Genomic DNA, 18,241 nt, shown 5'->3' on the forward strand with positions numbered 1-18,241 from the left:
TAAGGAGAGAGAGAACTCCCCCCTCCTTCGCACGTGCAGATGTACACACCCTCCTTTGCATGTGCACACCTGTGCACTCCCTCCTTTGCATGTGTGTGTGTACACACCCTCCTTTGCACGTGCGGGTGTACACACCCTCCTTTGCATGTGCATACCTGTGCACTCCCTCCTTCGCACGTGTGTGTACACACCCTCCTTCGCACGTGCAGGTGTACACACCCTCCTTTGCATGTGCACACCTGTGCACTCCCTCCTTTGCACGTGTGTGTGTACACACCCTCCTTCGCCTGCCTGTGTCCTGGAGTGACTCCCCCAGGCTCCTGCCTTCCCGCAGCGCAGACTCCCTTCTGGCCTGGACCAGACGCTCATCAGGGGAATCTGCTGGGGGCTGGGGTTGGTCCCAGAGGCGAGCCTGGTGCAGGGGCCTGGGGGAGGCTGCCCCAAGCGGGCCCATCCTGGGTGCTGGGAGAAGGAGCGGGCAGTGAGGGGGCTGCCCTGCAGCTCCCCCAAAGGGGCCGCACCACTGGGGGGTGCCTGGCCCCACACTCACTGGCTTCCCACTTTGTGCTGCAGGGCTCAATGTCGGAAGCTGTGGCTGAGGGCCGGGGAGACATGAAGCCAGAAGAGGGCGGCAGCGAGCCGGGAACGAGCCAGGAGCTGCTGCAGAGACTGCGGGAGCTGGAGGTGTGGAGCCCCCCAGGGCCGGCGCAACCCATTAGGCGACCGGGGCGCTACAATTTGGGGGGAGGTGACCGCGGCGGCATTTCGGGGCGGGACCTTCCGCCGCCTTGGGCATCAGAAAAGCTGGCGGCGCTCCTGGGGCCCCCACTTGGCTGTGTCCCTGGGGCCAGAGGGAGGGTCGCTGCCCCCCAGGAGCCCTGCATGGTGTCCGGGGAGGCCCAGCCCAGCAGCGCTCTCTCCCCAGCAGTGGGCGCTCTGTGCACATAGGACTCGCACGGGAAGGGGCGGCCCGGCTGTGAAGGCTGGGTCAGTGCTGGTGAGCTCTGAGCCGAGTGGCTTCCTCCTGTGGGGTTTGTTCCAAGGACAGCGCCTCCCTTCCCCTCGCAGCCGCGGTACAAGGCAACTTCCCAGAGCCCCGCAGCGGGGTGGCCTGGGGCAGAGAGGGGCCAGGGACTTGCCCAAAGTCATACAGTGAATCTGTGGCAGAGGAAATGACCCAGGAGTCCTGGCTCCCAGCCCTTCCCCCCCCTGCTCTAACCACTAGCCCTCACTCCCCTCCCAGAGCGGGGCACAGAACCCAGGAGTCCTGGCTCCCAGCCCCCCCTGCTCTAATCACCAGCCCCCACTCCCTTCCCAGAGCCGGGGAGAGAACCCAGGAGTCCGGCGCCCAGCTCTGGGGCGGGGTTTCCCCCATGGGTGGGCAGAGGAGCTGGGCCCTGACCTGTTGCTCTTTCCTTTTTTGGCCCAGGCAGAGAACTCGGCGCTGGCTCAGGCCAACGAGAACCAGAGGGAGACGTACGAGCGCTGCCTGGACGAGGTAACCTGCCCCTGGGGCCGCTAGCCCGGCCTGGCCTGGGCCCCCCCCGCGCTGGGCTGCTCCTGTGACCCGGTGCCCTGTCCGAGGGTGGGGGGGATCGTTTGCTGCTCCTACCCCCCCACCCGCTGTCACGTGACTGCTTTGTTTTCCAGGTTGCCAACCACGTGGTGCAGGCTCTGCTCAACCAGAAGGTGAGTGAGTGAGTACCAGCCCCCCCCCACCCCGGCCTCCCTCCTGGGGGAGCACAGCCCCCCCCCCCCCCGGGGCCTCCCTCCTGGGGGAGCACAGCCCCCCTCCCCCCAGCCTCCCTCCTGGGGATCACAGCCCCCTCCCCCCGGGGCCTCCCTCCTGGGGGAGCACAGCCCTCCCTCCCCCCAGCCTCCCTCCTGGGGATCACAGCCCTCCCCCCCCCCCCCCGGGATCACAGCCCCCCCCCGGGCCTCCCTCCTGGGGATCACAGCCCCCCCGCCCCGGCCTCCCTCCTGGGGGAGCACAGCCAACCTTCGCCCCCCAAGGGTGGACGTGAGCAGGGGTGGGGGATGGGCGTGGTGCCCGCGCTCTGCCCGCTGCGTGGCCGGGTGTCTTCCCTAGCCCAGCTGCACAGAACCCCGGAGTCCTGCCCCCCCCCCAACCACTGCACAGCACAGCACAGGCCCCCCCCTCCAGAGCTGGGACTGGAACCCAGGAGTCCTGCCCCCCCACCCCACTCAGCCCTCCCCTCCAGAGCTGGGAAAGAACCCCGGAGTCCTGCCCACCCCCCCACACAGCCCCCCCCTCCCCCCCGAGCTGGGACTGGAACCCCGGCGTCCACCCTTCACGTGCAGGGTGTAGCCCAGTTGTCGCTGGAGGCCTCGGTGCCTGGCTGTTGCTCTGTGGCGTGTGGGGGACACGGGGCCGCGTCTCAGCTCAGCCAGGCCCCGCGGGTGGGGCTTGGTGACTGGGGATCCTTGAGCCAGCCCCGCCTGGCCCGTGGCTGAGCCTTGGGGTGGGGTTGTGAGCCCAGCCCCTTTCCCGGGGCGGAGGAGAGGGCTAGAGGGGGACCCTGGCAGCCCCCTGCCTGGCTGTGTGGGTGGGGGCTGCACCCTATGGGGAGGGGGCCCAGCGCCTGGCTCTGAGTGCAGGGCCAAGCCCCACCCCCTGGGGGCGCTGGCACAGACTCTCTGCTTTGCCCCCGGCCGGCAGGACCTGCGCCAGGAGTGCCTCAAGCTGAAGAAGAGGGTCTTCGACCTGGAGCGGCAGAACCAGACCCTGAGCGACCTCTTCCAGCAGAAGGTGCAACTGACGACCGGCTCGCTGCCCCAGGTCCGGCCTCAGCCACCCCATCCCTCCCTCCCTCCCCGCCGCCCGGTCCAGCCTTGTCCGCCCCTCTCCCTCCCCGTCGCCCGGTCCAGCCTCGTCCGCCCACCCCCCCCCTCCCGTCACCCGGTCCAGCCTCGTCCGCCCCACTCCCTCCCCGTCGCCCGGTCCAGCCTCGTCCGCCCCCCTCCTTCCCCATTGTCCGGTCCAGCCTCGTCCGCCCCTCTCCCTCCCCGTCGCCCGGTCCAGCCTCAGCCACCCCCCTCTCCCTGGCCACCCCATTTGTTCCCCCACCCCCAGCCCCCTGTCCGCTGCTGAACTCTGCAGGCACCAAGAGATGAGCCCTTATGCACAGCAATAGCCGGGGTCATTACGAGAGACACTGAAACGCCCCGGGGCTCCCCCCCCCTGCCCCCCAGCGATGGCTCTTTGCCCCCTCTCAGCCGCAGCTGGGCCCCCCCTTGACTCCTCCTCGTCGCCTGATCTCCCCACGCCTCGGCCGGCTCCCCATGCGTTCCACAATCCCACTGCAATCTCCCGCCCGCGAGCCTTCTCCTCCGCAGCTCCCTCCTCTTCTGCTCCTGCGGCATCTCCGCCCCTCACTGCTCTGCTTTCGTCCCCAGCTGGCCCTGCACCCGGTGCCCGTGGTGTGCAGCCCCCCGGCCGGTCTCCAGTTGGGCTCGGTGGAGAAGCTGGCCCCCCCGCTGCCCCTGGGACGCTGCGCCCTGCCGAGGGAGGTATGTCCCATGCCCCCTTGGCTCCCCACCCAGCCAGGCTCCCCGCTGCTCTCGGCCCATAGACCAGGAGAGGGGTGTTGGGGGGCAGCTGCTGTCCTCGCCGGGCCTGAGCCCCCCGGGCAGAGACGTGGGTTCTGTTGCAGGACACTGAGATCAGTGGGGAGCTGCAGGGAGGGCTGGCAGGGGAATGGGGCTTGGGGTAGTGGCAGGACGGGCGCTGCCTGGGCAGGGCGAGTGGGGCCCTTGCAGGCATGTGGCTGCCCCAGACCTAGAGGCCCCTGCAGGAGCAGCCAAACCCTCCCCCCCTTTTGTTTCCCTGGAGCTGGGCCCAAGTGCAGCAGGGCCCTGGGAGCCAGGACTCCTGGGTTCTGTGCCGGGGGACCTCAGGCAGGTCGCATCCCCCTCAGTGCCTCGGTTTCCCCACCTGTGCACTGTGGGGGCAGGTGATCCTGGCTGGGCTGCTGAGTTGGGGCCGGGCTGGGGGGGCCCCATCGGATCGGGGGCTGCTCAGCCAGGCCCCTTGTGCCCTGGGGGGGGGTCTCCTGCCCACCCATGGCCTTGGGAAGGTGCAGAGACCTCGGCTTCCCAGGGCAGCGCTTTGGGCTGATGCTCAGTGGTGGCTCCTCCGGATCGGGGACAGGGGTCTGTCTTTGGGTCCCCAATGCCCCCCCCCAGGTTCAGGCTCCCCCCTGCTGCCCCCCACCCCCCGGGAGCAGAACCGAGGCTGGGCGCCCCCCACTGCACCTGGCCTGACAGAGCAACTCTGGTTCCCTCAGGGGAGGGTCTTGGCGCGGGGGCTGCTGAGGATGTGGGGAGGGGTGATCCCGTTAACAGGGGAGGGAGCAGGGCACATCCCCCCCCCCCCCCCCCCCAGCAGCATTGCCATGGTACGTGCCATGCTCCCATCCCAGCAGTGCCCAGGCTGCCCACTGCCAAGTGGGGAGGGGGGCTGGCGTATGTGGGTCACTCCTGTGAGGATCAAGCTCCCTCCATGGCTGGCCGTCCCCTTCCCCCCCGTCCCAGCCTGCAGCAGGGTGAGCCAGCCCTCTGCCCTTCCACAGCTCCCAGAGCAAAGGGGCTTCCCATCCCCCAACAACCTGGGCTCCCACTAGCCACCCCATCCCCACTGTCTGTCTGAGCCTTGGGACCGAGGGGGGCCCCAGAACCCTGTGTTCTAGGCCTGGGCCTACCCCTGTTGTCTGCCCCGGGAAGCAGCAAACGGCCACGGTGCGGCGTGCTCTGGCCGTGCCGCTGTCCGGGCTGGGGTCTGGATTATCGGGGGGCCTTGGCGTAGCTGGAAGCCGGGCCCGGGCCCGGGCATCTGACGGCCTCTCCTGCCCCTCTCCCCAGGTGGGGTACGGAGGGCTGCGGGCAGGCGGCCCCAGCTCTCAGTCCATGGAGGCGTTGTCTCCGTTCTTCAAGAAGAAAGCACAGATCCTGGAGGTGCTGCGGAAGCTGGAGGAGACGGACCCCCTGCTGTGCCCCCCACCCTGCCAGCTGTCTCCCTGGAGGGACCCCAGCCACTCCCCTGCTGAGCTTGGCTCCCACAAATCCCTAGCGGCCAGCCGGAGCCAGCCGGAGTCGCCGGTGAATGGGGAGGGGCCCCTGGCTGCCACCCATGAGCTGTGGCCGTCCTGCCTGCTGCGAGCACAGAATGGCCTGGAGGAGGTGCTGAAGTGGAAGGGTGAGGAGGGGGGGCCCCTGGAGGCCGAGGGGGGGCGCCCCCAGCTGCTCCCCCCACTGTGCTGCCAGCAGAAGAGCGAGGGCAGCTCCTCGTCCTCCTCCGACGAGACGGGGGAGCTGGGGGAGCTGGGACCTGTGGAGAAGGGCCCCCCGGGTGAGGCCCTGCTGAGCACCCTGGCTGAGAAGAAGCTGGACCTGGGCCTGCTGCTGGAGGAGACCGAGTGCTACCTGCAGCACTTCCTGAAGCAGGGCTGCCCGCTCAACGGGGAGCCAGCCGCTGCCTACCGGCTGGAGGGGCCCCCGGGGGCGCTGGGCCCCAAGCCAGGGGTGCTGGGCAAGGCCCTGAGCCGGGACATGCTCACCGGCCTCTCGGTCATGGGCAAGTACCAGCCCACGAAGCCAGCGTCAGGCCCAGCCCAGGGCAGCGCAGACAAGCCAGCTTTTGGCACAGCCGCCGGCGGCCAGGACCTGGGGCCCTCCCTGGAGCCGGCCCTGGAGCGCCAGGCCTACATCAGCGTCTGCCTCTCCGGAGACGAGCCCCCCGAGAAGAGTGCCAAGGGCTTCGGCCAGACCTTGGCTCAGGGCAAGCCCAAGCTGCAGCCGGGCCCCCCGTCCCCGGGCGGTGGGGCACTTCCCCTGCCCTCCCCCTCCAAGATGGTCAAGTTCCTGAAGATGCCCACGCCCGGGGAGAAGCCCCAGGGCCCCAACCCTCTGCGCCTGAGCCCCCAGCTCACCCGCAGCTCCAAGATCCCCTGCCGTAGCAACAGCTACGAGCCGTGCCCCTCGCCCGTGCTCAGCCGCAGGGCCTCCCCCGAGGGGCCCGCGGTGCCTGCCTGCCCCCTGCCCCCTGGGGCCGGCGGCCAGGCCTCCCCCAAGGCTGGCAGGCACCTGGCCCCCGGGCCGGCCGAGGCCGCTGTGCATGGCCCCCCAAAGCCCCACGACTACGAGAACGTCTCGGAGCTGTCGGTGGGCGGCCTGGCCTCCCCGCTGGAGCGGCCCAAGGGCTCCCGCTCCACCCCGTCGCGAGGCACCAGGCCAGACGCCCCCCACTGCCCGCCGGAGCTGTGCCCCTACGCCCCTGCCAAGGAGGGCCGGGAGCGGGGCGCTGAGTCCCCGCCGGCCGCCCGCAGGAGTGCTGGGGGCTCCGCCGGGCCCAGGAGGCCTGGGAACAGCGCTGGGAAGAAGCAGCTGGAGCCGGGACACCTGCCGTTTAAGGAGCGTCTCTCGGCGCTGGGGAAGCTGAAGGGGGCCGAGACCGGGGAGCGGAAGGAAGCGCCGGGCCCGGAGAAAAACGCCTGCCCTGGGAAGGCCAGGGCACCAGGCCGGCCCTGCGAGGAGGCGCTGGAGGCCAGGGCACAGCCTCGGCCGGGCGCGGGCGGCAGCCTCAAACACCAGGAGCAGTGCCACGGCGGGGAGCCGGCCGGGCGGTGCTACTCCTCTGGCTCGGTGGGCTCCCGGCTGGAGGCTGAGACCTGCTCCTCGAAGCACTATGCCGCCAAAGCCCGCCAGCCGGGGGCGCTGGGCGCAGTGGGGACCCCCCTGGGCCCCAGGAACCCCCCCAAAGCCCCTCCGGTGCTCCCGGCCAAGGGCGCCAAGAGCCCCCATGGGAGCCCCACCAAGCTGCCCTCCAAATCGCCCACCAAGGCGCCGGCCAAGGCTGGGGCTCCCCGCCCACCAGCAGAGGAGGCAAGGCCCGGTGGCCCCAAGCCGCCCCCCACACCGCCGCCTGGCGCGGGCCGCAAGCCCCCTGACTGTGCCAGGGCCCCGCCCCTGCCTGGCCAAGCTCTGCCCGCGGTCGGCCCCGCGCTGCACTCGGCCATCGAGGAGAAGGTGATGAAGGGCATCGAGGAGAACGTGCTGCGCCGCCAGGGCCAGGACAAGGGGCTGGCGGGCGAGGGGAAGCCGAAGAACTCCAGCGGCATCGCCAGCTGGTTCGGGCTGCGCCGGAGCAAGCTGCCCGCCCTGAGCCGGCGGCCCGAGGGGCTCCAGGCCAAGGAGGAGCGGAAGCAGTGGGGCGGGGCCGCCTCGCCGCTGCGCCGGGAGGGGAAGGTGGCGGCCTGCAAGCTGGAGGCAGAGAGCCTCAACATCTCCAAGCTGATGGAGAAGGCGGAGGACCTGCGCAAGGCGCTGGAGGCGGAGAAGGCCTACATCAACGGGCTGGCGCTGGAGAAGGGCCGGCCCCACGCCTGCGGCATCCTCATGGAGCAGACGCAGAACGAGCTCCAGGTCATGTACCAGGAGGTGACGGCCGAAAACTTCATGCAGCAGCTGCTGAACAGGTACTGGGCGGGGGGGAGGGTCTGCGGGGCGGGGGGGAGCGGCAGGGGGAGAGGACGCCAGCAGGGGTGGAAACAGAAGTGCATGTGCCTAGGCAGCGTTCTGCGGGCCAGGACTCCTGGGTTCTGTCCCTGGCTCTGGGAGGGGAGGGGGGTCCAGTGGTTAGAGCAGGGGAGAGTGGGGGCCAGGACTCCTGGGTCCTATTCCTGTCTCTGGGAGGGGAGTGGGGTCTAGTGGTTAGAGCAGAGGGGCTGGGATCCAGGACTCCTGGGTTCTCTTCCCAGCTCTGGGAGGGGAGTGGGGGCGAGTGGTAAGAGCAGGGGGCTGGGAGCCAGGACTCCTGGGTTCTCTTCCCAGCTCTGGGAGGGGAGTGGGGTCCAGTGGTTAGAGCAGGGGAGAGTGGGGGCTAGGACTCCTGGGTCCTATTCCTGTCTCTGGGAGGGGAGTGGGGTCTCATGGGATAGGGCAGGAAGAGGGGGGTCAGGGCTCCTGGCTCCAATTCCCAGCCTTGGCAGAGACTCCCTGAGCCCTCTCTGTGACTCAGTTTCTCCCTCTGTGAATGGGGATCACGCACCAAGCTCAGACGTGCTGAGTGTGAGGGAGGGGAGGGGTTTTCATTCAGGGCCAGTCCTGAGCCCAGACCAGGGAGAGCTGTGTACAGCCTGTAGGGAGGGGCTCTGGGGGTCCAGCCGTCTGTCCTGTCGGCCCCCCGGCGGCTGGACCCCCATCCTCATCTCTGCAGGGTGGACGGGAAGGAAGCCTATGAGAGCCGGCTGGAGCAGAAGAGGGAGCTCCGGGATTTCCAGAGGGTCTCGCATGACGCCAAAGACCCCAGGCTCTTCCGGCCCCCACGGAACGGCATCGTCGGCCACCTGCGGAGCTGTGAGGAGACCCCCGAGAAGGTGGGGAGCGCCCCATGGCTGGGCTCTGTGCCAGGCGGAGGGGAAGGGAACCCCGGGCGCCGTGTTTATCCGTCTCTCTCGTCTCCTTTCCTTTGAAGAGCCCAGACCCGAAACTCCGGGAGGAAATCCCATCGGACGACAGCCTGGCTGAGTCAGTGAACTCCCAGCACTTCACAGGTGAGCCCACAGGAGCCTGCCCAATGCCGCGAGCGGTCGCGGTTCCGATCTGTACCGAGCCCTGGAGCCTCCCAGCTCAGTGGCACAAACTCTGGGCTGGGCCAGGCTAGTTATCGGTGCAGACTGTGGCCGAGTGGGTGGTTTGGGAGGCAGGGGGTCTGGTGATCGGGAGTTTGGGGGTCTGGACTCCTGGGTTCCGTTCCCAACCCTGGGTGGGGGTGTGGCCTGCCAGTGGTGGGCGGGGCTTGGAGTCAGGAGGGGGCGTGGCAGTGGAGAGTTTGGGCTAGAGGGAGAACTCAGCCAGGGCCCCCCCCGACCTTGGGTAACTTGCCATGTGTTCGGGGGGGGGGGGGGGGGGTTGGCCAGCCGATGGTGGGTGGGTCTTGGAGTCAGGAGGGGGCGTGATGTGGTGGAGGTCTGGGGGGCAGGAGGGGGTGCGGGGCTAGGGGCCGGATTCAGCCAGGGACACCTGGTGACCTTGGGTAACTTGGCATGTGTTCTGTGGGATGTGTGGCCTGCTGGTGGTGGGCGGAGCTTGGAGTCAGGAGGAGGCGTGGCAGATGAGAGTGGGCGTGGCTAGAGACAGGACTCAGCGCAGGGCGGGGGTGACCTTGGCCATGTGTTCTGTGTGGGGTGAAGTGCTCTGAGATGGGCTGTGGGGAGGGACTCCAGGAGGCCCGTCTGGGCTCGCCCGGCCTGCTGACTCCACCCTGGCCTTGTTGCTCACAGCGTGTGGCTCCCTGACACGGACCCTGGACAGCGGCATCGGCACCTTCCCTCCCCCCGACTACTGCAGTGGGGCTCCCAGTAAAAACCTCCCCAAGCTGAAACCCAGCCTGGACCCGCTGCCCAGCCTCGCCCCGGGGCGGCCCCCCGGCGGCCCCAGAGTCCCCCGCAAGGCCCGCACACTGGAGAGGGAGGTGCCCAGCGCGGAGGACGTTCTGGCACCCGGCAAGCACCAAAGCATGCCCACGTTCCACGGAGTGCTGGCCAGCGTGGAGCCGCCCCCGAGCCTCCGCGGCCACGGAGTCTGCCCCGAAGGTCTGGACCCAGGCGAGCCGTGGGGTGGGGAGGGGGCTTACGCGGGGCCCAGCGAGCTGGGGGCGTGGGGGGGGACACACTCGCACCAGTAATGCTAATGGGGACCCACACTGGTTCCAGACACCCTGCTGGGACCTCCGGCCCCGCTGTTCACTCCTGGCTGCTCCAGGAAATGCCCTCGCCAGGCGACTCGCTCCCACCGATCTCCCTGCCCATGTGTCCCCCGCCCATTTCCCCTCTACCGGGGGGTTTAACCCCCCACCCCGCCCTGCGCTGAGCTGCCCACCAGGGGCCGGGGGTGCTAGGACAGGCCTGGAGCGACCCCAACCCTCCCCCAGTCCCCCTGCCCACGTTTGCAGCCATTGAGCCCTTCGCTTGGGGCTGGGTGAGGGATGGGGGGGTCGTCCTCTGCTAACTCCCCACTGCCTCCCTCCTGGCGCCAGACCCCCACCTGGAACCCGGCCGAGCGCGGCGAGTGCAGCAGAGCAAGAACTGGACCTTCCCCAACTCCAAGGCCTGCGGCGGCTCCGCGGACCCCTTCCTGTGCACGGCCCGGGACCTGGAGGGGCTGCACGGGCTGGCCGGGGTAAGGACCCCCCCGGGGCGGGGCGCTGGGAGCGGTAGTCCGAGGGTTGGTCGGCGCGGGCAGCCCTGGGCAGGCTGCTGGGAGCTGCGGGCACGGAGGGCCGGGCGGAGGGGCTGGCTGCTGGGGGCCGGGGTGGTGGAGGCACTTAACCTGGGCTGGGCTGCCAGGAGGAGCCGCGGATGTTCCCAGTGCCCTCACCCCCCCACGCCAGGCCCTAGGCCAGCCCCCGGGGCACTGGCACCCAGCCGAGCCCTGTTCCCCTCCCCCCTTCCCCACCCCCCAATGCCCGTCGGACGGGGCGGGGTCCGGGTCCATTCCCAGCCCCATTGCTGCCTGGTCCCGGGTTTCATAGATTCATAGATTCTAGGACTGGAAGGGACCTCGAGAGGTCATCGAGTCCAGTCCCCTGCCCGCATGGCAGGACCAAATACTATCTAGACCATCCCTGATAGACATTTATCTAACCTACTCTTAAATATCTCCAGAGATGGAGATTCCACAACCTCCCTAGGCAATTTATTCCAGTGTTTAACCACCCTGACAGTTAGGAACTTTTTCCTAATGTCCAACCTAGACCTCCCTTGCTGCAGTTTAAACCCATTGCTTCTTGTTCTATCCTCAGAGGCTAAGGTGAACAAGTTTTCTCCCTCCTCCTTATGACACCCTTTTAAATACCTGAAAACTGCTATCATGTCCCCTCTCAGTCTTCTCTTTTCCAAACTAAACAAACCCAATTCTTTCAGCCTTCCTTCATAGGTCATGTTCTCAAGACCTTTAATCATTCTTGTTGCTCTTCTCTGGACCCTCTCCAATTTCTCCACATCTTTCTTGAAATGCGGTGCCCAGAACTGGACACAATACTCCAGCTGAGGCCTAACCAGAGCAGAGTAGAGCGGAAGAATGACTTCTCGTGTCTTGCTCACAACACACCTGTTAATACATCCCAGAATCATGTTTGCTTTTTTTGCAACAGCATCACACTGTTGACTCATATTTAGCTTGTGGTCCACTATAACCCCTAGATCCCTTTCTGCCGTACTCCTTCCTAGACAGTCTCTTCCCATTCTGTATGTGTGAAACTGATTTTTTCTTCCTAAGTGGAGCACTTTGCATTTGTCTTTTTAAACTTCATCCTGTTTAACTCAGACCATTTCTCCAATTTGTCCAGATCATTTTGAATTATGACCCTCTCCTCCAAAGCAGTTGCAATCCCTCCCAGTTTGGTATCATCCGCACACTTAATAAGCGTACTTTCTATGCCAATATCTAAGTCGTTGATGAAGATATTGAACAGAGCCGGTCCCAAAACAGACCCCTGCGGTACCCCACTCGTTATGCCTTTCCAGCAGGATTGGGAACCATTAATAACAACTCTCTGAGTACGGTTATCCAGCCAGTTATGCACCCACCTTATAGTAGCCCCATCTAAATTGTATTTGCCTAGTTTATCGATAAGAATATCATGCGAGACCGTATCAAATGCCTTACTAAAGTCTAGGTATACCACATCCACAGCTTCTCCCTTATTCACAAGACTCGTTATCCTATCAAAAAAAGCTATCAGATTGGTTTGACATGATTTGTTCTTTACAAATCCATGCTGGCTGTTCCCTATCACCTTACCACCTTCCAAGTGTTTGCAGATGATTTCCTTAATTACTTGCTCCATTATCTTCCCTGGCACAGAAGTTAAACTAACTGGTCTGTAGTTTCCTGGGTTGTTTTTATTTCCCTTTTTATAGATGGGCACTATATTTGCCCTTTTCCAGTCTTCTGGAATCTCTCCCGTCTCCCATGATTTTCCAAAGATAATAGCTAGAGGCTCAGATACCTCCTCTATTAGCTCCTTGAGTATTCTAGGATGCATTTCATCAGGTCCTGGTGACTTGCAGGCATCTAACTTTTCTAAGTGATTTTTAACTTGTTCTTTTTTTATTTTATCTGCTAAACCTACCCCCTTCCCATTAGCATTCACTATGTTAGGCATTCCTTCAGACTTCTCGGTGAAGACCGAAACAAAGAAGTCATTAAGCATCTCTGCCATTTCCAAGTTTCCCGTTACTATTTCTCCCTCTTCACTAAGCAGTGGGCCTACCCTGTCTTTGGTCTTCCTCTTGCTTCTAATGTATTGATAAAAAGTTTGTGAGACCCAGTGTGGAAACCTCCCTGCCGCAGGGCAGAGCGGGCTGGGCTGCCATGGGGGGCGGGCTGGGCTGGGCTGCAATGGGGCGGGGGGGGCTGGACTGCGATGGGGGGTGGGGAATGGGGGGGCTGGGCTGCCATGGAGGGGGCATTGGGCTGCCATAGAGGGCGGGGGGGGGGGGCTGGGCTGCCATGGGAGGGGAGTAGGGGGGCTGGACTGCGATGGGGGCGAGAAGGGGGGCTAGGCTGCCATGGGGGGGAGAGGTGGGGGTCTGGGCTGCGATGGGAGGTGGGGAGAGGGGCTGGGCTGCCATGGGGGGGAGGAGTGGGGGCTGGGCTGCGATGGGAGGTGGGGAGAGGGGCTGGGCTGCCATGGGGGGCTGGCTGGGTGTGTTCATTGAGCTGCGCAGGGCTGGACGTAGCCAGGGCGCCCTGTGACCTCGTGCAGTGGCGCTGAGCGGTGCAGGGGGCGCCCAGCCACAGGCAGTATTTGGCCTCGATCCCGTCGGCGCCGGCGCCATGGGGGACGGAATTTCACTCCTGCTCCTCTCCTGAGAAAGGATCCAAAAGAAACTCACTGTGGGAGGCCCCTTGGCCCCACTGAGATGCAGCCACTTCTGGGGTGGAGGCGGCAGCAGCTGGCAGGGACGAGGGCTGGGGATTGGGCTCTTGGGCACGCTGCCCTGGGAGCAGCAGGGTCTGTGCGGAGCAGATGGCAGCTTGGCACACGTGCAGGGAGCTGCAGGGCCGTTTGGCGGCCAGCCAGGATTAACCAACGTGCACTCAGGGCCCTTGCACGGGGCCCCCAACGAGTGGGGGGGAACCCCAGACTCAGCGGCTCTGCGGCGCAACCCGCCCCCCCCCAGCCCCCATCATGCCAGGGGGCGGCTGCACCGTGTGAGTGCCGAGCATGCGGAGTGGGGCTGGGGCCAGGAGGAGCTGACCTAGCCCAGGGTGAGGGGTGAGAGGGGGACGGAGGGGCTGAGATGGGGGGCTGCAGTGAGCGGGAGGGATGTCGGGGCTGCTGGGATGTGTGGGTTGGTGGTTGGGGACTATGTGGGGTAGGGGGCATTCGGGGGTCTGTCTGGGTATTGGTCAGGGCGGGAGGGGACATTTGGGGGGCTGTGTGCAGGGTGGGATGGGAGGCGCACTGGGGCTGTGGGGTAGAAGGGTCATCCTGGGGTGTGTGTGGGGTGGGGGTACTTTGCTGTCCAGTTTACAGAAGGGGGGAACCCCAATTTCCGTACTGCCCGGGCCCCACAATTCTTCGATCCAGGCCTGTCTGCAGGCAGGGCCGTGCCGACGTGTAGGGACCCCCCAGCCGGCCGGGTTGTTCTGCTCCCGGTCCCTGAGCGGCGTCTGCCGGGGGGGGCTGAGCAGGACGCTGACCCCTGTCGCACGGATCTCTCACGCCCGTGTCTGTCCCTGCAGAGCTCCGCACGCAGCACCGCCGAGAGGAAAAGAGCCTCCTCAGATGGGCCCCGCCTGCCGCCCCCCTCCCCACCGGCATTCAGCGCCAGCCGGACGCCCAGTGCCTCTGACGTGGGCGAGGAAGGCAGCATGGAGCTGAAGTCCAGGGACACGGGGCAGGGCCAGCCGGGCCTGGAGAACTCGGAATCGCTCAGTGACTCGCTGTACGACAGTCTCTCCTCCTGCGGGAGCCAAGGTTAAAGGGTGCCCCTGGAGCCCCCCTTCGCGGGAGGAGGGATCAGCTGGTGCTGGAGGAGGAAGGCGCTGCCTGGGGCCCCCCTGTGCTTCCCCCGACCCCTCAGGAGCCCGGGGCGCTTGGCACTGGGGCTGTTCAGAGCCCATTGCTGGCACCGGGGGCCGCAGAATCCTGCCAAGGTGTCTCAAACCAAGCCTCCCCCCCCCCCCCCCCCAAACAGAGGAGCCACAGCTGGGGGCCACCACCACATCTTCCACCCCGGACTCCTTTCCAAGCGGGCCGGAGCAGCCGCCTCGCCCTGGACGCAGCCCCCAGTCATTGGGCAGGGCCTGGTGTCTCCTGCTGCCTGCCCCAGGCTCATCCCCAGAGGCTGCTGCAGCGTCGCAGGGCCTGTCTGCGCCGTCGTCTCAGCTCCGGGGACATCCGCATGGAGCCCTCCCCACGCGGGTCAGGAGTGGGTCACATGGGGATCGCCTGCCTGGATTGGACCAGGGGCCCCTCTAGTGCAGTCTCCAGCAGGGCCCGGACCCAGCGGCTGCCGAGGAAGGGGCAAGATGCCCTGCGGGGGGGAGGGGTCTCTCCTGCTGGCTAGGGCCTGGCCAGTCTGTACGGCAGGGGCCGCTTTGCCCTTCTCAGGTAACTGGATGGTCTCTTGTTCTTTCTGCATTGAATGTCCAGTCCCTTTTAACGCCTACACCTCAGTCTCTTGTGGCAGTGAGTTCCACAGGCTCGTTATGGGGAAGGGGGAGATTTCCTTCCTCTGATGCACCAGCTATGGGCCTGCGCTGGTGGGTGCAGCTGAGTGGAGTGAGTCGCTGCTGTAGAAACCAGGAGTGCTAAGGCCCCAGGTGTGAGTGGCTGGAGCGCAGGGGTTTCTAGCCAGCCCGAGTTACTGGAGTCACGTTCCCCTCTCAGCAGCACCCCTGGCTGTGCCCCCCGACTCCCCTGGCCCCTCAGTGCCAGGTTGGGGTCCCCCCACTCACTAGCCCAGCCCTGCCTGCTTCCCGGCGGGGCCGTTCCTCTCCACTGGTGCTGGGGGGCAGACCCCATGAGCTGACCCCAGCTGGGTCCCGGAGCTGCTCCCGCCCCTTGTCTTTTGTGTTTGGGTCGGGGTTGCCCTTGGCTCCCGGTCCCACTGCCTCCCCTGGCCGCGTGCCCCTCGCCTGGCTCTCTCCAATGGTGCTATGGCCGTGTACAGCCCCACTCCCCTTTCTCGCCTTCCGGTTGGGTTTTTTATTCAATGACGCCGCCCTCCCACTTTGTTTTATTTATATAAGTTATTGTGAATCCAGCTGTTTATTGTCTGCCTTGGTCTCCCTTCAAACTGCCAATAAAAGGTTAAGAGCGGGGCTGGATTCATGCGTGGTTCCCATCCCCTCCCTGCCCACCCACCAGCTGCTGGGGGTCAGGAACGGAGCCCTGCAGCTCCTGCCAGGGGGGGCAGGAGTCACTCCCCAGGGCGCGGTGCCAGCTGGGCTGGGTGCCGTTGCAGACGCCCGTGGAAGGGGCTGAGAGCAGCATACTCCTATGTGCCCTCCCGGGTTTCACAAGCCCCTGAGCAGCCCAGGGACGGGGGGGGGTTCAGTCCCACTGGCCCCCAGGCCTGCGTTCAAACCGGCACCCCGAAGGAGCCTGCTGGGGCCGCGTTTGTCGCCAGTGCATGGGGGGCCATGATGGACTCAGTGTGAATCTAACGGATCCCCTCTGCCCGCTCCAGACCTGGCGCCCACGGGGCATGTTGGGAGTCGGGCTGCCCCCCTTCGCCCCTGGGGGCTGGGCCCTTCCTCTTCAGAGCTGTGGGCGGGTGCCACGGATGCTGACTGGCCCCGGGGCTGCCCCCCACGTGCAGGGCAGGCGAGAAAGGGGGCATTGGGCCCAGTCTCGCCATGCAGACGTCGAAGGGCTGCTGCGGTGTCAGCGATTCCAGCCGTGGTACCGGAGTACGGGAGAGAGACGCCCCGAAGGGAGAGGATCTGGCACCAGCCCAGCGAACTGATAGACGGCTGTCCGGGGGCACTGCTCGCCCAGCACTGAAAGGCAGCCACCTCTGAGCGGGGTGCAGCGGCTGTTGGGCAGTGGAGCCGGGTCAGACGCCAGGCAGGCGGCGAAAGGGGAGAGCAGGTGCCAGTGGACACGGCTCAGTGGGTGAAGGCTGGAGCCGGTGTCAGCGGGGGTGCGGGTCAGGGGCATGACATGGGCTGGTCGCCGTGGGAGGGCAAATCACTGGGCCTCCGAGGGGCACAATTATAATCAACCACTGGTTGCCATGGTGGCCCTGCCTCGGCCGGGCCAGCCCCCTTTCTGCTTGGCCCCCTGGCAGCCTCGGGGGGGCTGACCCGGCCCATGCAGCCGTCCACAGGCAGCTCTCGGGGTGTCGGGAGGAGCTGAGGCCGCTGCCTCACAAGATCAGGCCCCACTTGTGAAGTCCCAGTCTGAGCAGGCCAGCTCCCGGCTTTTGCAGGGTGCAGGCTGGGTTTGGGGTTTGCCACAGGAGCAGGTACGCCTGGGGGGTGGGGGCCAGGCAGGGGGTGCGGGATCTGGGCTGTGGCTTGAGACTCCAGGCCCCGGTGCCCAGAGCCATTATCCTGGGCCGTGCTTGTGGGGCTCGGTTCCCCTCGGCGGCAGAGCAGGCGTGGGGTTGGATGGGGGGCGGGGGAGAAGGGCTCCCCGGTCAGGCTCTATTCGCATAGCCCGGGCCCCACTGCACTGGGCCCCGAGCACCCTGCGTCTCCCCTCTGCCCCACAGCGGTGCAGCCCCCCCCCAGGGGGTCACTGGCGTCCCAAGTGAAGAGTGGGACCGAGGGTGGAGGGCCCCGCACGGCCCAGGGAGCTGCTGGCTCAGGGGTCTGGACAGACGGATGAACAGCAGCGCCCCCCCCCCCCCTCCGCACTAGGGCTGTGGACGCAGGGTGAGGAGGGGGGCTGAGGGTGCCAGGGCCACCCCCCGTAGCTCCAGGCACAAACCTGCGGCACCCCCTTGTGCCAGCCTCACTGGTTGCAGGGCAGTTGCATCACTCGCCTCCCAGGGCCCCTCCCAGCCCGGGGAGGTGGTGGTGGGGGGGAATTTCTGATGTTCCTGATAAGCCCTTGGGGCCCCTCCCCCCAGTCAACCAGAGATGCCCCAGTTCCCCTCTGGAGTCTGGGGGGGGTCTCCCCAGAGGTGGCACAGCAGGATGGGGGCACGGGGTTGGGGCCAGCATTCGGGGCTGGCTCCCCTCCGGCACCAGGCCGGGCTATGGGCCGTGATGGGGGAAGGACATGCTGCCCCATCCCCACCAGCCCCCAGCCTGTGGGGAGGGGACAGGGTGCTCACTAGGCAGGGTTAGCAGCGAGGGCAGCATTTTCTGGCCCCTGTTCTTCCTGGGGGGACTGTGTACTAAGTGCCCCCCCCCCCCATGGCCCCAGCAGGGTTCCCTCCCAACTGCGATGCTACCAGCACAAGGCGGACGATGGGTCCCAGCACGGCCTGCGCGACGGGTGCGACAGGTGATGAGGTGCAGGCACCGTACGGTACGTGCGGGGAGCCTCCCTGCCCCTGGCCAGCCCCTTGGGGCGCAGCGGGGGAGCCTGGTGCCGAATGCGGAGCCCTGCCAGGGTGAGGGAGAAGGGAAGCCTGGAGCGCTGGGGCTTGGGCCTGGCTGAGCCAGACCCCAATGCCGTTTCCCCTCCCCACTCCAAGTCCTGGCCCTACTGCTCCCTCCCCTGGCCCCCTCCCCTCCTCTGGGCCTGGCTGGGAGCTGCCCAGAGGGTTAATTACTTGTCTAACGTGCTTTGTTGGGCAAAGGGCTCTTGGGGGGTGTAAAAAGCAAGCGCCAGGCTCCGCTTTAACTGTCCCTATCTGTAAACACCCTGAAATGCAGCTGCTTCTGGGGTGGTGGGAGTCACAGCAGCACGGTGTGGGCATGAAGACTAGGAGTTTAAGTCCAACAGGACAGGGAATTTTAGGGGAGAACAGGGCCAGAGCCCCCTCCTGGGTGAGGAGGGCCATGGGTTGTAGGTAGTGGCTAGGCCAGGATGGCTGCTCAATGCTGTCTCCCTCGCCGCTCTCACCCCCATGTGCTCCTCCGGGTACCAGTCCGTCTGCCCCAGCCTAAGAGTGCCCATGCTCCGGACCACCCCCCCCGGCCAGCTCCTGCCGGTGCTGGGGGGCCAGCCCGGCCCAGTCCCGTGGTGGGTGAGAATGCAGAGCAGGTTTGCTTGCCCAGTGGGAAGGGGAAAGAGGCTGACAGACCTCCA

At 66.3% G+C, this 18,241-nt stretch overlaps 1 protein-coding gene across 1 annotated transcript; it reads left to right on the forward strand.

Annotated features, from left to right (window-relative positions):
• Positions 1-579: 579 nt before the first annotated feature.
• On the forward strand, positions 580-14,010 carry NCKAP5L (NCK associated protein 5 like). Its single transcript, XM_065419758.1, has 11 exons — positions 580-684; positions 1,430-1,498; positions 1,651-1,689; positions 2,681-2,800; positions 3,418-3,531; positions 4,882-7,493; positions 8,234-8,393; positions 8,492-8,570; positions 9,300-9,611; positions 10,055-10,197; positions 13,771-14,010. The coding sequence occupies exons 1-11, from the start codon at positions 580-582 to the stop codon at positions 14,008-14,010; spliced, it is 3,993 nt and encodes a 1,330-aa protein (XP_065275830.1).
• Positions 14,011-18,241: the final 4,231 nt, after the last annotated feature.

Source organism: Emys orbicularis, chromosome 19 (assembly GCF_028017835.1).
Source record: "Emys orbicularis isolate rEmyOrb1 chromosome 19, rEmyOrb1.hap1, whole genome shotgun sequence".
Lineage (NCBI taxonomy): Eukaryota > Metazoa > Chordata > Testudines > Emydidae > Emys > Emys orbicularis.